We start from the raw sequence: 15,225 nt of genomic DNA, 5'->3' as shown, positions 1-15,225 counted from the left end.
TTAATACTTGAACAAACCTCTGGGGTTTTGGGGGTTTTTTGTCTTTTTTTTTTTTGGTTTGGTGCTGATGATCAAATCCAAGGTCTTGTGCATGTAAGAGAAGCACTTTACCACTGAGCTATATTGCCAGCCCTGAACCTCTTCTTTTAAAGTCTTTTAAGAAGTACCCACTCACCAGATCTTCTCTTGGAGTTCAGGAAATCAAATACTACTATCCTTTCCCATGTTTTCTATAGTGAGTCATTTTTACTATGGTAGACACATTCTTTTTTTCCTGCCTGCCTGTTACACCTGTTGAAGAATTTGACACATTTGGTTAAGTCTCACATATGACTAAGCATTCTCCAGACACATCATAAGTTTGCTTTTGGATTCATGCTGACCTCTGAAGCAAAATGTCAGTGACATGTTGTCCCACACGTCCAAACGATCACATCTTCAGTGGTGTCCGAGATCATTCCGTGGGCTTGTAGAGTTATGTGGTTAAAATTAGTTATAAACGTAGAATCATGATTCCACACAGTATCAGAAGCATCTCCTAGGGCATGGTGGTTTACTGCTGGCACATGACAAGTTCCAGGTAGCAGATGCCCCTGACTTTGCCACCACAACTCTTCCAGGCACACGCCCTGTGGGGTGGAGGTTTAAAAACACTGGTTTGGAGGCCAACAGACCTGAGTTCCACTTCCCACTCACCCCCTTATAGATTTGATACCTACCGTCAGTTCCTTAACCTGTCTGAGTTTCTTATTCCTCATATTTATATTTAATTTTTTGGTACTAGGCATCATCAAATTTAGGTCTCAACACAAGTGTCCCATCACTGAGCAAGTCCCAAGCCCTCTTATTTTTTCTCCCCCCTCCCCGCTCTCTCTGTATGTATGCCTGTCCTGGGGCTTGAACTCAGGACTTGGGCTCTGTCCCTGAGTTCTGCTTTTTCCACTCAAGGCTAGTAGTGCTCTACTACTTGAGCCACACTTCCACTTCTGGCTTTTTTGGTGCTTAATTGGAGAGGAGTCTCACGGACTTTCCTGCTGGGGTTGGCTTTGAACTGCAACCCTCAGATTTCAGCCTCCTGAGTAGATAGTATTACAGGCCTGAGCTACCAAACCTGACTCTTATTTCTCATTTTTAAAATGGTAGTCACAGTACACATTCCTCAGGATGGTGGAAGATTAACTCCTCAGCAGACAGTGAGCACCCCTTAATAGGTAGCTGTCAGGCTAGGAGTGTAGCTTAATAGTAGAGTGCTTCAATTCCTTAGTACCACATAAACAGAAAAAGCCGGAAGTGGCACTATGGCTCAAATGGTAGAGTGCTGGCTTTGAGCAAAAGAAGCTCAGGGACAATGCCCAGGTCCTGAGTTCAAGACCCAAGACTGGCGAAAACAAACAAAAAAAGGTAGCTGTCTGCTGGTGCTAGTCTGCTGGTGTAGAAGGAAGAGGTGCTGTTGAATGAAATTGAAATGGAGCTGGAGTAGCAACAGTGAGCCTCAGAGCCCGGTAAGGTGAAGGGCCTCAGCATCACACCTCTCAAATGTTATTCCCCCAGAGCCCCGAGGATGATGACAGGAAGGTTCGAAGGAGAGAAAAAAACCGAGTTGCTGCTCAAAGAAGTCGAAAGAAACAGACCCAGAAGGCTGACAAACTCCATGAGGTGAGTGTATGGTTGGGGCTGAGTCATGTGGGCAGCTTGGGGAGAAGCCACTGTCTGTTCTTACAGGAGGGTGAAATGGGAGGGGGGGGGCACTGGGTGATGACTTAACTCTCTTTATCATTCTCAGTTCTATGCATATCTCCCACTGCCACCCAACCCACATCTCGGTCATGGGGCTTGAACTCTGGGCCTGGGAGCTGTCCCCAAGCTCTTCACCTCAAGGGCAGTGCTCTATCACTTGAGCCACAGTGCCACTTCTGGTTTTCTGGTGGTGATAAGAGTCTCATGGACTTTCCTGCCCTGGCTGGCTTTGATGGGAGATCCTCAGATCTCAGCCTCCTGAGTAGCCAGGATTATAGGCATGAGCCACCAGTGCCCAGCAGTTCTACACATATCTGTCTCCTGTCTTTCCAGCCCCGTATATGGACTCCTTGCTTGTGGACCACTCCATTTCTCAGTCTAATCCTCTGGGTGCTTCCGATGCTTGATTTTTCTCATTTTCAAATAGAACAAGTACTTCTTCATCCCAGGTCCCTTTCAAGTGCTTTCCCATTTATTTCCTTCCTTCATTTATTTCCTTTCTTCTTACATTTGAGGATGTAACTGAGTAGAAAAATCCTTACCTGCTGAGATTACAGGTGTGCCCTGCCTGTTTTCTTAAATGCTGTTTTTTGACTAGGGTTTCAGATGAAGTTGTTGTTTTGTTATTATTATTATTATTTTGTCAGTCATGGGGCTTGAACTCTGGGCCTGGGTGCTGTCCCTCAGCTGTTCAGCTCAAGGCGAGCGCTCTACCTCTTGAGCTACAGCACCACTTCCGGTTTTCTAGTGGTTTATTGGAGATAGGAGTCTCATGGTCTTTCCTGCCCAGGCTGGCTTTGAACCACGATCCTCAGATCTCAGCCTCCTGAGTAGCTAGGATTACAGGTGTGAACCACCGGCGCCCAGCTTATTTTTTTTAAATCTCATCCTTGAAGATTTTTCTTTTTCTTCTTACTTTTTATATTTATTTTTTGTTGGTCGTGGGGCCTGAACTCTGGGCCTGGGTGCTGTCCCTCAGTTCTTCAGCTCAAGGCTAGCATTCTACCACTTGAGCCATAGCACTACTTCTGGCTTTTTTCTGCTTATATGGTGCTGAGGAATCGAACCCAGGGCCTCATGCATGTGAGGCAAGCACTCTACCATGAGCCACCTTCCTAGCCCCCTTGTTGATTTTTCTATTCATCTGTTCTAACGTGATCTTTCCACATTGATTACTAGGTAGGCCCTATGTCCTAGGCCTATAGCTTCACCCACTGCTTATATATCTCCAGATGGGTCTACTGCAGGCTCATAAGAGAATGAGGTCTGTTTGCTCTGAGATTTCTCTTCTCCCTATATTCACAATGTAGTGGATGGACCTAGCTGGATCAGGAGCTTGATATGAGATCTGTTTGTTGCTTCCACCGCTGAATACCATAGGATGGGCCATTTATGAAGAATAATTGGGCTCACGTTTCTGGAGGCTGGAAAATCCAAGAGCATGATGCTACCATCTGCTCAGCATGAGGAGGGCTACCTCTGGACCATAGTGTAGTGGAAGACATCACACAGGCAGAAAGCAAACAGAAAGCTTGCTTGGACAAAAAGTCACTTCCAGCTGGGCACCTGACTCATGCCTGAAATGCATGCTATTCAGGAAGCTGAGATCTGGAGGATCACAGTTTAAGGTCAGCCTTGGCAGAAAAGTTCTTTAGATTCCATCTCCAGTTAACCAGCAAAAACAACTGGAGGCATGGTTCAAGTGGTAGAGTACCCACTGAGCAAGTGAGAGGCCCTGAATTCAAACCCCAGTAGCAGGGAAGAAAAGCCACTCCCATGACAAATTAGTAATCCATGAATAGACTAATATACCATAGGGGCAGAGCCCTCGTCATCTAATAACCTCTTCCCAACACTGCTGCATTAGGGATCAAGTCTACAATATATCGACCTTTAAAGGACATATTCAAACCACACTGGGATTTATCCTCAGTGATTCCCTTTTCCTTTATCACATAATCTCCAAGGATATGTGAACTGCTCCATGTTAGCAGCTGGCTTTGAAAGCACTGAAGGTTCTATCTAAGGTACTAGTCATACCTCCATATTGCCATCTCTGTATAACCAACCATCCCCTCCCTCCCTTCCTCCCTCCTTCCCTCCCTCCCTCCCTTCCTTCCTTCTTTCCTTCCTTCCTTCCTTCCTTCCTTCCTCAGGAAACTGGAATTCAGGTTTAAATTATCATGCCAAGCTTCCTGCCATACTTTCTTTCCCTCCCTCCCTTCCTCCATCCCTTCCTGTCTGCTTGCCTTCCTGCCTTCCTTCCTTCCTTCCTTCCTTCCTTCGACCATGATCCTTCTGTCTTCACCTCTCAGGAAACTGGAATTCAGGTTTAAATTATCATGCCAAGCTTCCTGCCATACTTTCTTTCCCTCCCTCCCTTCCTCCATCCCTTCCTGTCTGCTTGCCTTCCTGCCTTCTTTTCTTCCTTTACTTTCTTTTCTTTTCTTTTTTGATACAATCCTAGGGCTTGAACTCAGGGCCGGCCTAGGCACTGTTCCTAGGCTTTTGTGCTCAAAGCTAGCACTCTACTACTTAAGCCACTTCTGGCTTTTTGCTGGTTAATTGTAGAGAAAGAGTCTTACCGACCTTCCTGTCTGGGCTGGATTTGAACTGTGATCCTCAAATCTCATTCTCCTGAACACCTGTGATTATAGGCGTATGGCACCTGACTCTGCCATGCTTTCTTGCCATAGATGATCTCAGCAAAATTAGTCAGCAGTTTGATGCAGGACATAGTTGTTATTTGGAAAGCAAGAAGCTCACCTCTGAAAACTTTTAACAACAAACATAAAACACATTTAGAAGCTGGGTGCCAGTGGCTCACACCTGTAATCCTAGCTACTGAGGAGACTGAGATCTGAGGATCATGGTTCAAAGCCAGCCCGGGCAGAAAATTCCATGAGACTCTTATCTCCAACTAACCACTAGAAATCTGGAAGTGGAGCTGTGGCTCAAGCGGTAGAGTGCTCACCTTGAGCTGAAGAGCGCAGGGATAGTGCCTAAGCCCAGAGTTCAAGCCCCATGACTGATAAAAACACAAAAAAAAATTTAGAATTCACATAGTCCAGGAAGATAAGAACCTCTGGTATAAATTCACAACATGGCTTAATTTATAAATGTCAGATTCTTTCCTGAAAGTAGAAGGGCTGGCGCTTCGAAAGAGATGGGTCTCTAGAGTCCGGGAAAACCTTCCAATTTCCTCATGAGTTCTGTAAAATTTCCACAGAAGTCTCTGGCTGTGCCCTTTGCCTCTTTGGTTCTTTCCCTCTTGCTCTTGAAGCAATTACGATTCTAACTTCATGTCACCCAGCAACCCCCAGAGGGGTTTGTACATGACCCTGTTTTCAGGTGTAGCTAGCTGCCCAGATTCTTCCTCTCAGGAGTTTCCAGTCCAGGTCAGGTGCATTAAGAGTTATAAATGCTGAGTGATTATATGTACAGAGGTGACTGTGTTGGACAAGATCATTTCTAGAATAAGATATGATAGATATGTTCCATGAGCATTAAGACTGCTTAAGGGCAGAGTTTTGCTGTTGGGTCACAAATAGAAGAGACAACCTCATTCATGTCCTCGGGAGGCATAAGATTTCTCACAGAAAGTATACTTAGCTTCCTACTGCTGCTTTAACAAATTCCTACAAATCTGATGCTTTAAACTAACTAATTTACCATCTTACAGTTTGGGGATTCAGATATCTGAAATGTTTCTCACTAAGCAATCATCAAAGTGCCAGCAGGGCTGTATTCCTTTTGGACGCTCTGTAAAAGATCTTTTTCCTTGTTTGTTTGTTGTTGGTTTTCCATTTCTGGAGGCCTCCACATTCCTTGGCTTGTGGCCCCTTCCATCTTCTCAAGAAGCAAGGGCCAGTTGAGTCTTTCTCATGCTGTGTTACTCTAGCAGTGGCTGCATCATCACCCGATTCTTCTCTCACTTACAAGCACAGTCATGATGACATTGTGCCTGGACAATCCAGGATAATCTCCCCCATTTTATGCCTCTCAATATTATCTGCAGAGTCCCTCTTGCTAAATAGGCATCACCTTCCCAGGTTCCAGAGACTAGGGTGTAGGCATCTTTGAGCGGTTGTGATTTTACCTTTCAGAGATGATAATGTAAGTATCCATGTAACTTTACTACCGAGTCCCCAAAGGACATACAGGTGTAGAGCAGATTGCATAACCAATAGAATTGAGGAGTGGTGTTCTGTCTGTTTCTGCTTAGTCTCTCCTAGAACCATAGAGCCCCTGGGCTATCCTGTTCAGTGGCTGGGTTGCTAGACAGTTATACCAGTTACCCATTCCAGAGCTGGGGCAGATAAATATGAAGTCCAAGCCTTTCTCCTTCTCTGTGGGGCTGGAGAGCGGGGTCAGGATATGCACCACTCAGCAAAGCTAGCATTGTTGAAAAACACAGTTCCAAGGAAGTCAGGACCCTGGCTACATCTCTCTCCAGACCCCAAAGCTGTAGCCCTCACCATTCTCTTACTCACTGCATACAAGCATCACCGGTTAGAAAGGGGGGAGGAAGATGGGAGGGAGCAACTGGCTTTGGAAGATGGACTCACATCCCACACTTTCTGCAGAAGAGGATGAATGTCATCTGTGAACTAAAAAGCACCACAAGAATAACCCCTCTCTGTTACTTCCTGGCCTTGTTCAGGAGGACATTATAGTTAGGGCGAATCTCTATTCTGCATGGGCAGTGGTGTGGTGGAAAGACACAGAATGACTAACACTCTGTACTGGAAGTGGAGTGACTGGTCAAAGAAATGGGGTAAAGAATACTTTCACTCTGCTTCTGTGACTTGAGTGTAGAGCATTTAGCACACCACTGTGGGTTCTCACCGAAAACCGGTGGGACCTAGAGGGCTCCTGGATCACATCTAGGATAGAGAAAGAGAGAGCACGACACCAGCATGGAAACTTTACAGCCTGAGGAATCCAGGGACCAGGAAGATAGTCACCTAGTAGCCACAGCTGCTTGCTACCCACTGGAGATAGTGAGCTATTGAAAGAGCCTTCATTGGGGCTGGGAATGTGGCTTAGTGGTAGCGTACTTGCTTAGCATGCACGAAGCCCTGGGGTCCATTCATCAATAGCACATAAGCAGGAAAAGCCACAGGTGGCATGGTAGCTCAAGTAGTAGAGCACTAGCCTCGAGCCAAAGAAGCTCAGGGACAGTGCCCAGGCCCTGAGTTCAAGCCCCAGGACTATTCCATACTGATAAGGCAGAAGTCCTTAACATCAAAGTAGCTCTGATTCTTTACTTATATTTATTGAATGCCACAGAGGGTATGGAACACAACTGTTCTCTTCCGCTCCCTTCGTTTACATACAACATTTGTCCTTGGGTTCCAGTCACTGCCAGCACCCTGATAGCTCCATCTCTTCTGAGTTTCTTGGCCCAGTTCTCCATCATACAAGCCATCTACCTATCAAGAAGGGATGGGCCAAACAAAGGAAGTTAGAATTTCCCATGGGGTATGGTTGCTGTAATATGCAACCCTTTGTGTTTGATTTCCAATTCATTTCTTCTACACACTTACACCTATTATGGGGATTTCTACCTCCATTTGCTTCGGAACATTAGGTGCATGCTGGACTCTATTCACAAATGGGAACCCAAGGGGAACAGCAGGAACTCTAAGCAAACAGAAAGGTGGCTCCAAAGTGGATCAAAAAGCCAGGCACCAGTGGCTCACACCTATAATGTTAGCTATTCAGGAGGCTGAAATGTAAGGATGTTGGTTTGAAGCTGGCGCAGGCAGGAATTTCCATACACTCTTAGCTCCAATTAGCCAGAAAAAAAATGGTGAGAGTGGAGATATGACTCAAGTGGTAGAGTGCCATCCTTGAGCCAAAAGGCCAACTAAGAACATAAGGCTGAATTCAAGACCTAGAAGTGGCAAAAAAGAAGTGGGTCAGGCTGGTTCAGTGAGGCACCCAAAGATGTCAGACTGAGAAAGAAATTTGAGTCAGAAAAGGAAAGCAGCAATGCCAGCTTCAAGAGCCCCAAATTTCACAAACAGATGAATTACTTGGGCAATAGGGTTATGGTATGTGTTGTCAGGTTTTTTTTTTTTAATCAGATACTGCCTGTTTAATGAGATGCTTCAGGCTCTCCCCACTGGGGTTAGAAACTGAGTATGACACTAATTGGCACAGCCCTTATTAGTGACATAATTTTTCTGCTGCTAAGTATGTTTTAGGGCTTGGCAAGGCCTCTAGTTTCTCCTGGTAATCACTGTGGGGGAATTTGGGCCCAGATATTGCCAACTAAAGCAAAAATGCTGGTACTTTGTGACCTTGGATATGTCACTACCTCTCAGAGTTTCCACCAGATGACATGAAATGGGGGCAGTGTATGGCTATGTCCTCATGGCTTGTGTGTGTGTGTGTGTGTGAGAGAGAGAGAGAGAAAGAGAGAGCTCCAACCAGTACTGGGTTTTGAACTCAGGGCACTGAGCTCTCACTTGGCTTTTTGCTCAAGGCTGGTATTGTACCACTTGAGCCACACCTCCACTTCTGGTTTCTTGCTGCTTTATTGAAGATAAGAGACTCTTCAGGGTTTGTCTGCCTGATTTGGTTTGGAACTGCAATCCCCAGATCTCAGCTTCCTGAGTAGCTAGGATTACAGGTGTGAGCCACCAGCCTAGCCTCATGGCTACTTTTTCTGAACCCTCCTTTCCTTTGCACACAAGCTTTTACTTCTTTTCTCTAATACCCACATCACCTCCACTCATCCCTAATCCTGTCATCTTCTTTAGAGGACCCTAGACCCTGGAAGACCCAGACAGCTGTGTGTTCCTCCAGGCAACTTCTCAGAGAGGCCCAGAACAAGGCTTCTCAACTTCAGCACTGTTGACAGGGGCTGGCTAATTCCTTGTAGGGGCAGCGGCTGTCCCATGTACTGTAGGACTTTGAACAGGATCCCTCACTTCCACCCACTGGATGCAATCTTACCTTCTTCCCCCACTACCCAAACTGTCCAGGGGCCACCAAATGCCTCAAGATCTCACCTAGGGACTACCAAAATTGCCCCAAGTAAGAGCCACGCAGCTTCATTTCCAATTGGGATTTGCAGTAATTCCATCACCTCTGATTTTTATAGATTTGAAATTAGGAATTTTTATGAACTTTGTGCCAGGTTAACAAAGTCCTGGGGTGATAGCACAGCGCCCTCAAACCCTCCCTCAGTTCTACAGGTTTTGAATGAGTTGGATCAACTCTTTAGAAAGCACATTGAGTTAAATGTTCTCTGCTAACTTAGCTGTCTGGGCGAAATGTAGCTGTTCCTTCTCAGTGTGAGGTGAACTTCCTTCTCTCCCTCTTGGTCCTATTCTGTGATCTCTGGACTCTTCTTCTCCCAGCTCCTCTTTTTCTTTTGGTAGGATTCATTTCACCTGGGGATTTTTTTCCCCACTTTTTTTTGTGGGGTCCAGTCGTGGGACCTGAACTCTGGGCCTGGACGCTGTCCCTCAGCTCTTCAGCTCAAGGCTAGCGCTCTATCACTAGAGCCACAGCGCCACTTCTGGCTTTTTTCTTTTTGCTTATGTGGTGCTGAAGAATCAAACCCAGGGCCTCATGCATGCAAGGCAAGTGCTCTACCACTGAGCCACCTTCCCAGCCCTTTTTCCCACTTTTTATTCCCTTGTATTCCATTACCTCAGTAAAAGTCCCACAGTTATGTGTAAAACATAAGTCCCAGAAAAGAAAGTCTCCGTGGAGAAGGCAAATGAGAGGCCTGGATAGCACCAGAGATTTTCTGAGCAGAGCCTGGGGAAATAATGATGCCTTGGGAAGGTGAGAGGCCTCAGGGATCCTCATGGCTCTGGAGCCAAAGCTCAGTATCCTGCCACAGAATCAGTGCCTTGCTCTATGAGGTGACACGGTTGGCACTCAAATAGTAGACAGAGTGAGACTCGGTGGACTCCGTTAAAGCCCTCCCCTTAAACTTTGAATCATCACCCACATGGAGATGGTGAAGCAGCACCTGTAGATGGGGTTTGCATTCTGCAAGCGGAGGGACAAACCCCAGTGGCTTAGGGCCAGCACGAGAGGCCAGCACCATACATTGGCCTCTGTGTGCTCTCCAGAACGATGCACTGTGTTCTGGCAGTGACATTTTCTTAGAACTCTGGCACATTGGAATGTGTGTCGGGGACAGTGAATGGGAGGCTAGAGGGGCTGAAAGACCTGACCAAGGAACTCAGAGGCCCTAAGACAGTTGAACGTAAAGGATACAAATCTTGAGACCTGGGGGAGAGGGGGAGTAGAGAACAATAGTGAAAAAGCATTGGAGTTTCTATGTTGTTCCCTTAGTTTGAACCAAGCCAGATAGGTGGAATTGATGAGAGTGTATGACATTTTTATTTGTTTTTCTGCCAATCTTGGGGCATGAAGTCAGGACCTCGGTCCTGTCCCTGAGCTTTTGTGCTCAAAGTTAGTTCTCTACCACTTAAACCAAAACTCTCCTTCCAGCTTATTTGGTAGTTAATTAGAAATCAGAGTCTCATGGACTTTGAACCTTGATCCTCAGATCTCAGCTTCCTGAGTAGCTAGAATTATAGGCATGAGCCACTGACACCCAGGGATGGTATAAGATTTTAATCCACACACAAAGGAGCTTTCTAATAGAGCAGCTCAGAAATGACAAGGGCAGTCCTTGGAAAGTGGGCATGCGGGCGTGCCCCAAGATGTGAGCTAACATTACACATAAGAGGTTTATATTATGTTGCTCTATGTGAGTTGGATAAAGGGAAGTCTGTGAAACCTGTGTGAACCCTTACATACTGGAGAATTAAGAGGTGTTTTCATGTTATTTGCTTGTGTAATCCACAAACACTTTATATCCCAGGTACTAGTCTAGGTGCTTAGAGATATAGTTCAGATCCCAACAGAGATCTTCAGGAAGCAAGTCATCAGTTGGGGATAGGTGGGGGCCTGGCCCAAAGAGGCTCAAGGGCATTTTTTGGAGTGATGGAAATACTCTCTATATAAACCAACTGGTTTAAACATTTATCAAGACTCATTGAATTATAGACAATATCCACACGTGGCATTTTATGTAAATCATCCTTCAGACAAACGGTGCTCTCTGCCGTCATGACCATTCTGTGGTGGGAGAAGAAAAACCATAAGCCAGTAAACACAATGGGAGAGGTAATGACAAAGCCTTCCAGGCAGGAGGTCAGCATTGGGCTGCAGGTTAGAGCTTTCCAGAAGTCAGAGGAAGGGAATGTGATTTCACAAATGTGTTTGTCCATGGTCTTTCGTCCACAGGAATATGAGTGCCTGGAGCAAGAAAACACACTTCTGCGGAGGGAGATCGGAAAGCTGACAGAGGAGCTGAGGCACCTGAGCGAGGCGCTGAAGGAACATGAGAAAATATGCCCACTGTTGCTGTGCTCCATGAACTTCATGCAGGTGCTGCAAGAGCCCGTGGCCAGCTGCCTGCCCCGATGAAGCCAAGGATGCTGTCCTGTGTGGAGTGAGGAGCGTTGGTCCTTTATGAGCCTGAAAGAAAGGATTTCCACCTGCACCTGGGTACAGGGGCATCTGGCTGCACCTCTTCCTGGAAACATCCCAGCCAGCTGTGGCCTCCGCAGCCTGGCCTCCGCACAGCACCGTGCTCTGCCAACCCTGTACTCAGAGCCCTGGAGCAGCACATCCAGGAGGAAGGCCATCCTCGGGAATCACTTCTTATCCATCTTGGCAGCTAGTGAGAAAGGATTATGTAGAGCGTTAGGTGATCTGATGGCTGAGAACAAGGCTCGGATCTTAATTTTTTTTTTTTCTTGGCATTCCTGGGGCCTGAACTCAAGGTCTGGGCGCTGTCCCTGAGCCTCTCTGTGCTCAAGGCTAGCACTCTTACCACTTGAACCACAGAGCCACTTCTGGCTTTTTTTTTTTTTAGTAGTTTATTGGAGATAAGAATCTCACGGGGACTTTGCTGCCTGGGCTGTTTTTGAACTACAATCTCAGATCGCAGCCTCCTGAGTAGCTAGGATTACAGGCATGAACCACCGGTGCCCGGCTCTTGGATGTTACGAATAATAAAAAAAAATTATACCCTCACTGCTGAGAAAACCACTGTGGCATACCCATATCCCCCGCAACCCAGGGAAAATAAAATCTTTGCACTGACCATCTGAAACAAGAACTCTACTACCTAATGTGTGGGAGGAGCTGATGATATATGTATTTCAGCCTTCAGGAGTTAATGGCACATAGCTAGATTTTCCAAGACTGACCAGACCCATGGCTACAGACCCCAAAAGCATGAGGGTCACTGAGACCCTCAGGGCAACAGCTCCTTATAAGGCCAACCTACCCTCCTGTCTTGGGGTGTATTTTCACTTTGCTTTGCATTGATAAAATGGCTCCCACTTGAGTCTCCTCTGTTCATCCTTGAATTCCTTCTTTGATGACACCAGCAACTCTTCCTGCCCCCCCCAGTGAACTGAACTCAGTAACATTAGTCGGTTCTGCTGTTTTGCAGGATTTCTTGAATGCCTCTTGAATTTGGATAATAAAAATGACACTTGTTTCTCTTGTCTCTTGAGTGCTTGGTTAGGTGTATGATCAGTTCCTCTTCCTGGAGAGGTCATCTTCTGTCTATTCAGGATGCTTCCCTTTCTCCTACTGGTCTTCTCCACAGCCACATTTATGGTGGTTAGGCGAGGCACTCTTGGAGGGAACTGTGACAGAACATAAGGGAGTGGGACTGCAGGCCCCCCTTAGCCTTTTGGAAGTCATTGATCCATATGGGTTGCTAAGGTGTGGGCTGGAAATGACTCACATGTCTCTTATACTTTGTGTTCTACTCTATCTCTGCCAACTCTCACACCATGCTAGACTCACACCATGCTAGAAGATTTTGTATTTCAGGTTGCTTTTTTTTTTTTCTCAAGCCAGTCCTGGGGCTTGAACTCAGGGCCTGGGTGCTGGGTACTCAAGGCTAGCACTCTGCCATTTGAGCCACAGCTCCACTTCTAGCTTTTTGGTGCTTAATTGGAGATGAGTCTCATGAGGTTTTCTGCCCAAGCTGGCTTTAAACCTCAATTTTTAGATCCTAGTCTACAGGTGTGAACCACTGGCATCTTGCAGACAGGTTGGTTTATCTTAACTATTCTGTACACTTCCAGACCACCTGTCTGTGCTATAAGTTATAAGATTGGAAGTCAAAATCGTATTGATCCAAAATCTGTTCCCTTAGGCAGATAAGAAGAGGAACAATTTTCCTTCGCAAATCCTGTCTGACTAGTCTCAGAAAAATAGAGAACAATGCCAACCTAAAATTGGGCCCTGGTCAGGACTGTCGCCCAGGTAAGTAGCCTGTCTGCAAAGGGTGGGCTCAAAGCCAGGTCCTAGAAGCCTATATGGCTCACATGGCTATATGGCTCATATGGCTATGAGGATGAACACAGGAAGCGAGTCTCTGTGCAGGCAGGTGTTGGGCTGCTACCATCTGTCAGCTCCAGCCTTCCCCTGGCTGTGCAGGGAGCACTGGCTTTTGAGCTTATCCTGTGGAACTTTCATGATCTCGAGGCACCTGGGTCCCTCTAGTTGATCTGAATTTCAAATTTTAGCTATTCTGATGGTGTGCTGGTCCTTCTCTGACCCTCTGGCCCTCTACAGTCACAGCTGTTCTGCTGGCTGCCTGTCACTCCACTGCTAACTCCTGGTCTCCACGTGGATGGTTCCATGAGCCTGCTTTTCCTTAAGCTCTGTCCAGCTTGACTTTATAGCCTCCCCCTTTTACCACACAATAATACAGTGATGGTTTTCTCTGTGCCTCCAAGGCTTGGAAGCCCCTTAGCTCCTTTGGCCAGCAGACTTGAGGAGAAGATGCTTGGAGGGTAGTGCTCTGTCCCAGAGACAATGGCACGTCGCTGCCGCTGCCTGATTTCATGCATTGGCCAAAACTCAGACACAGGGCCTCACCCAGCTACAAGGGAGGTTGGGAAATTGAATTAATGCTGGGGCATAGAAGAAGGAACTGAGTTTGATAACTGTCAGTCTCTGGCATAAGACCCAACCTTTACCCAAGCCTCCTCCTGGAAACTGCTCACCTAGAGGCCTCCAGTAAGCTTTGTTCATCTAATGGGCGGTCTCAGGCCTTATCTCCATTTACTTCTATATATCCCTGTCTTCTTCTCAAGATTAAGGGTGAGCCAGTCCCTAACTATCTCTATGCTGGTAATGTCCACCTGCCAGTTCTCTGAACCCAGCTGTCTCTTGAGGACAGATGTGTACATCCAGCTCCAAATTAAGTGTGTCTAAGAGAACCAACAGTGCCTTGTGCTCCTCGTGGTCCATGCTGTGTTCTCGTGTCATCCTCCTCCTATTTACTCCTACTGTCTTCAAGCTAATCTCCAAGTCCTGTCAGTTGTCTTCTGAATATTCCCAGGCCCATCCACTCTTGTTCCAATATGCTGATTGCTTTGTTTTGCTGTCAATAACGTTATTCAGCCTACAGAGCACTGACAGATCCTCTCACAATAACACAGACAAAACAACATTCAAATGAATTGCTAAACTCAGGGGGGACTTCTCCCTGGTTGTTATGTGTTTATTGAAGTTGAGCTTGAATTTAGAAAGGGCCAAACTCCTGCCACTTCTAACATGAAAGCAGTACTTTTGGAGGCAGGGAAACAAAACTAGGGTAGTCCAAGGTGCTGGGAGTTAAGTGCTCACCAAGATAACCAAGAGATAGGATGAGAGTGCTGAAAAGCCAATTTTCACTGAGCTGAGAAGATAAAGCTAAGAAATGGTGACTTCTTTTCCAGAAGGGACATGGACACATTGCTGCAGATTGGGTTTGCTTGGTAGTTATTTGCACTGTTGCCTGCACCCAGTATTTGGCTGAGGATTCGAGTGTGTCTGTCTGCTGGGCTGGGGGAAGGGAGAATGCTGAGACCGATCCCCTCTGCATAGAAAGTGTGAGAGAGGGAGGAAGCCCTTCCCTTACACCCACACAGCCACACAGCTTCCTGTCCGCAATCCCACCCTGTATTGCACCAACCTAGCCTTCAAGCTTGGGGTTTCCATCACTGAATCAGGCCCCAATTTGGGCCTCAAACCTTGGTTAAGAATGGTGACTCTAACGGACAGGAAAATAAGAGACTCAAAAGCCCCTCTCTGCTTTCCCATCAATGCTAGGGTCAGCACAACACTGGGTGTATTTACTGACAGAAGACTGTGAGCTTTGCCTCAGTGAGAACTACAAGAAAAGAGGAGGCCTCAACTTTTATCGGCCTGCCTTCCACCCTTCATACTCAGGAAGTCTTAGCAAGGCCATCCAGGCCTCGGGAAGAAGGCTGATCAGAGAGAACAGAGAGTAGAAAGAAGAAGAAAGAGGAGAAAGGAGAGCAGAAGGAAGGAAAGGAGAAAGGGAAGAAGAGAGGAAAGGAAATAGAGAAGACAGTGGCAATTTTTGAGCTCTGAATCTAATGCATCCTTTCTCCTGGGGAGGTCATGCTG

At 46.5% G+C, this 15,225-nt stretch overlaps 1 protein-coding gene across 1 annotated transcript; it reads left to right on the top strand.

Annotated features, from left to right (window-relative positions):
* Positions 1-395: 395 nt before the first annotated feature.
* Positions 396-11,579, top strand: Batf3 (basic leucine zipper transcription factor, ATF-like 3). Its single transcript, XM_013014982.1, has 3 exons — positions 396-461; positions 1,552-1,656; positions 11,023-11,579. Exons 1-3 carry the CDS (start codon positions 396-398, stop codon positions 11,203-11,205), a joined length of 354 nt encoding a protein of 117 aa, XP_012870436.1. The 3' UTR covers positions 11,206-11,579.
* The last annotated feature ends 3,646 nt before the right edge of the window (positions 11,580-15,225 follow it).

The sequence above is a fragment of the Dipodomys ordii genome, unplaced genomic scaffold (genome assembly GCF_000151885.1).
Source record: "Dipodomys ordii isolate 6190 unplaced genomic scaffold, Dord_2.0 Scaffold26, whole genome shotgun sequence".
NCBI lineage: Eukaryota > Metazoa > Chordata > Mammalia > Rodentia > Heteromyidae > Dipodomys > Dipodomys ordii.
Note: the sequence above shows the minus strand (reverse complement) of the source record. Positions and strands in the feature narration are given on the sequence as shown.

What these genes read in the sequence shown, in the direction of transcription:
- Batf3 (XM_013014982.1), top strand. Translation starts at nt 396, where the DNA reads ATGTCAGTGACATGTTGTCCCACACGTCCAAACGATCACATCTTCAGT. An exon ending in GTGGTGTCCGAGATCATTCC is followed by an intron (nt 462 to 1,551) that starts GTGGGCTTGTAG and finishes TTATTCCCCCAG; the next exon opens with AGCCCCGAGGATGATGACAG. An exon ending in AGGCTGACAAACTCCATGAG is followed by an intron (nt 1,657 to 11,022) that starts GTGAGTGTATGG and finishes TTTCGTCCACAG; the next exon opens with GAATATGAGTGCCTGGAGCA.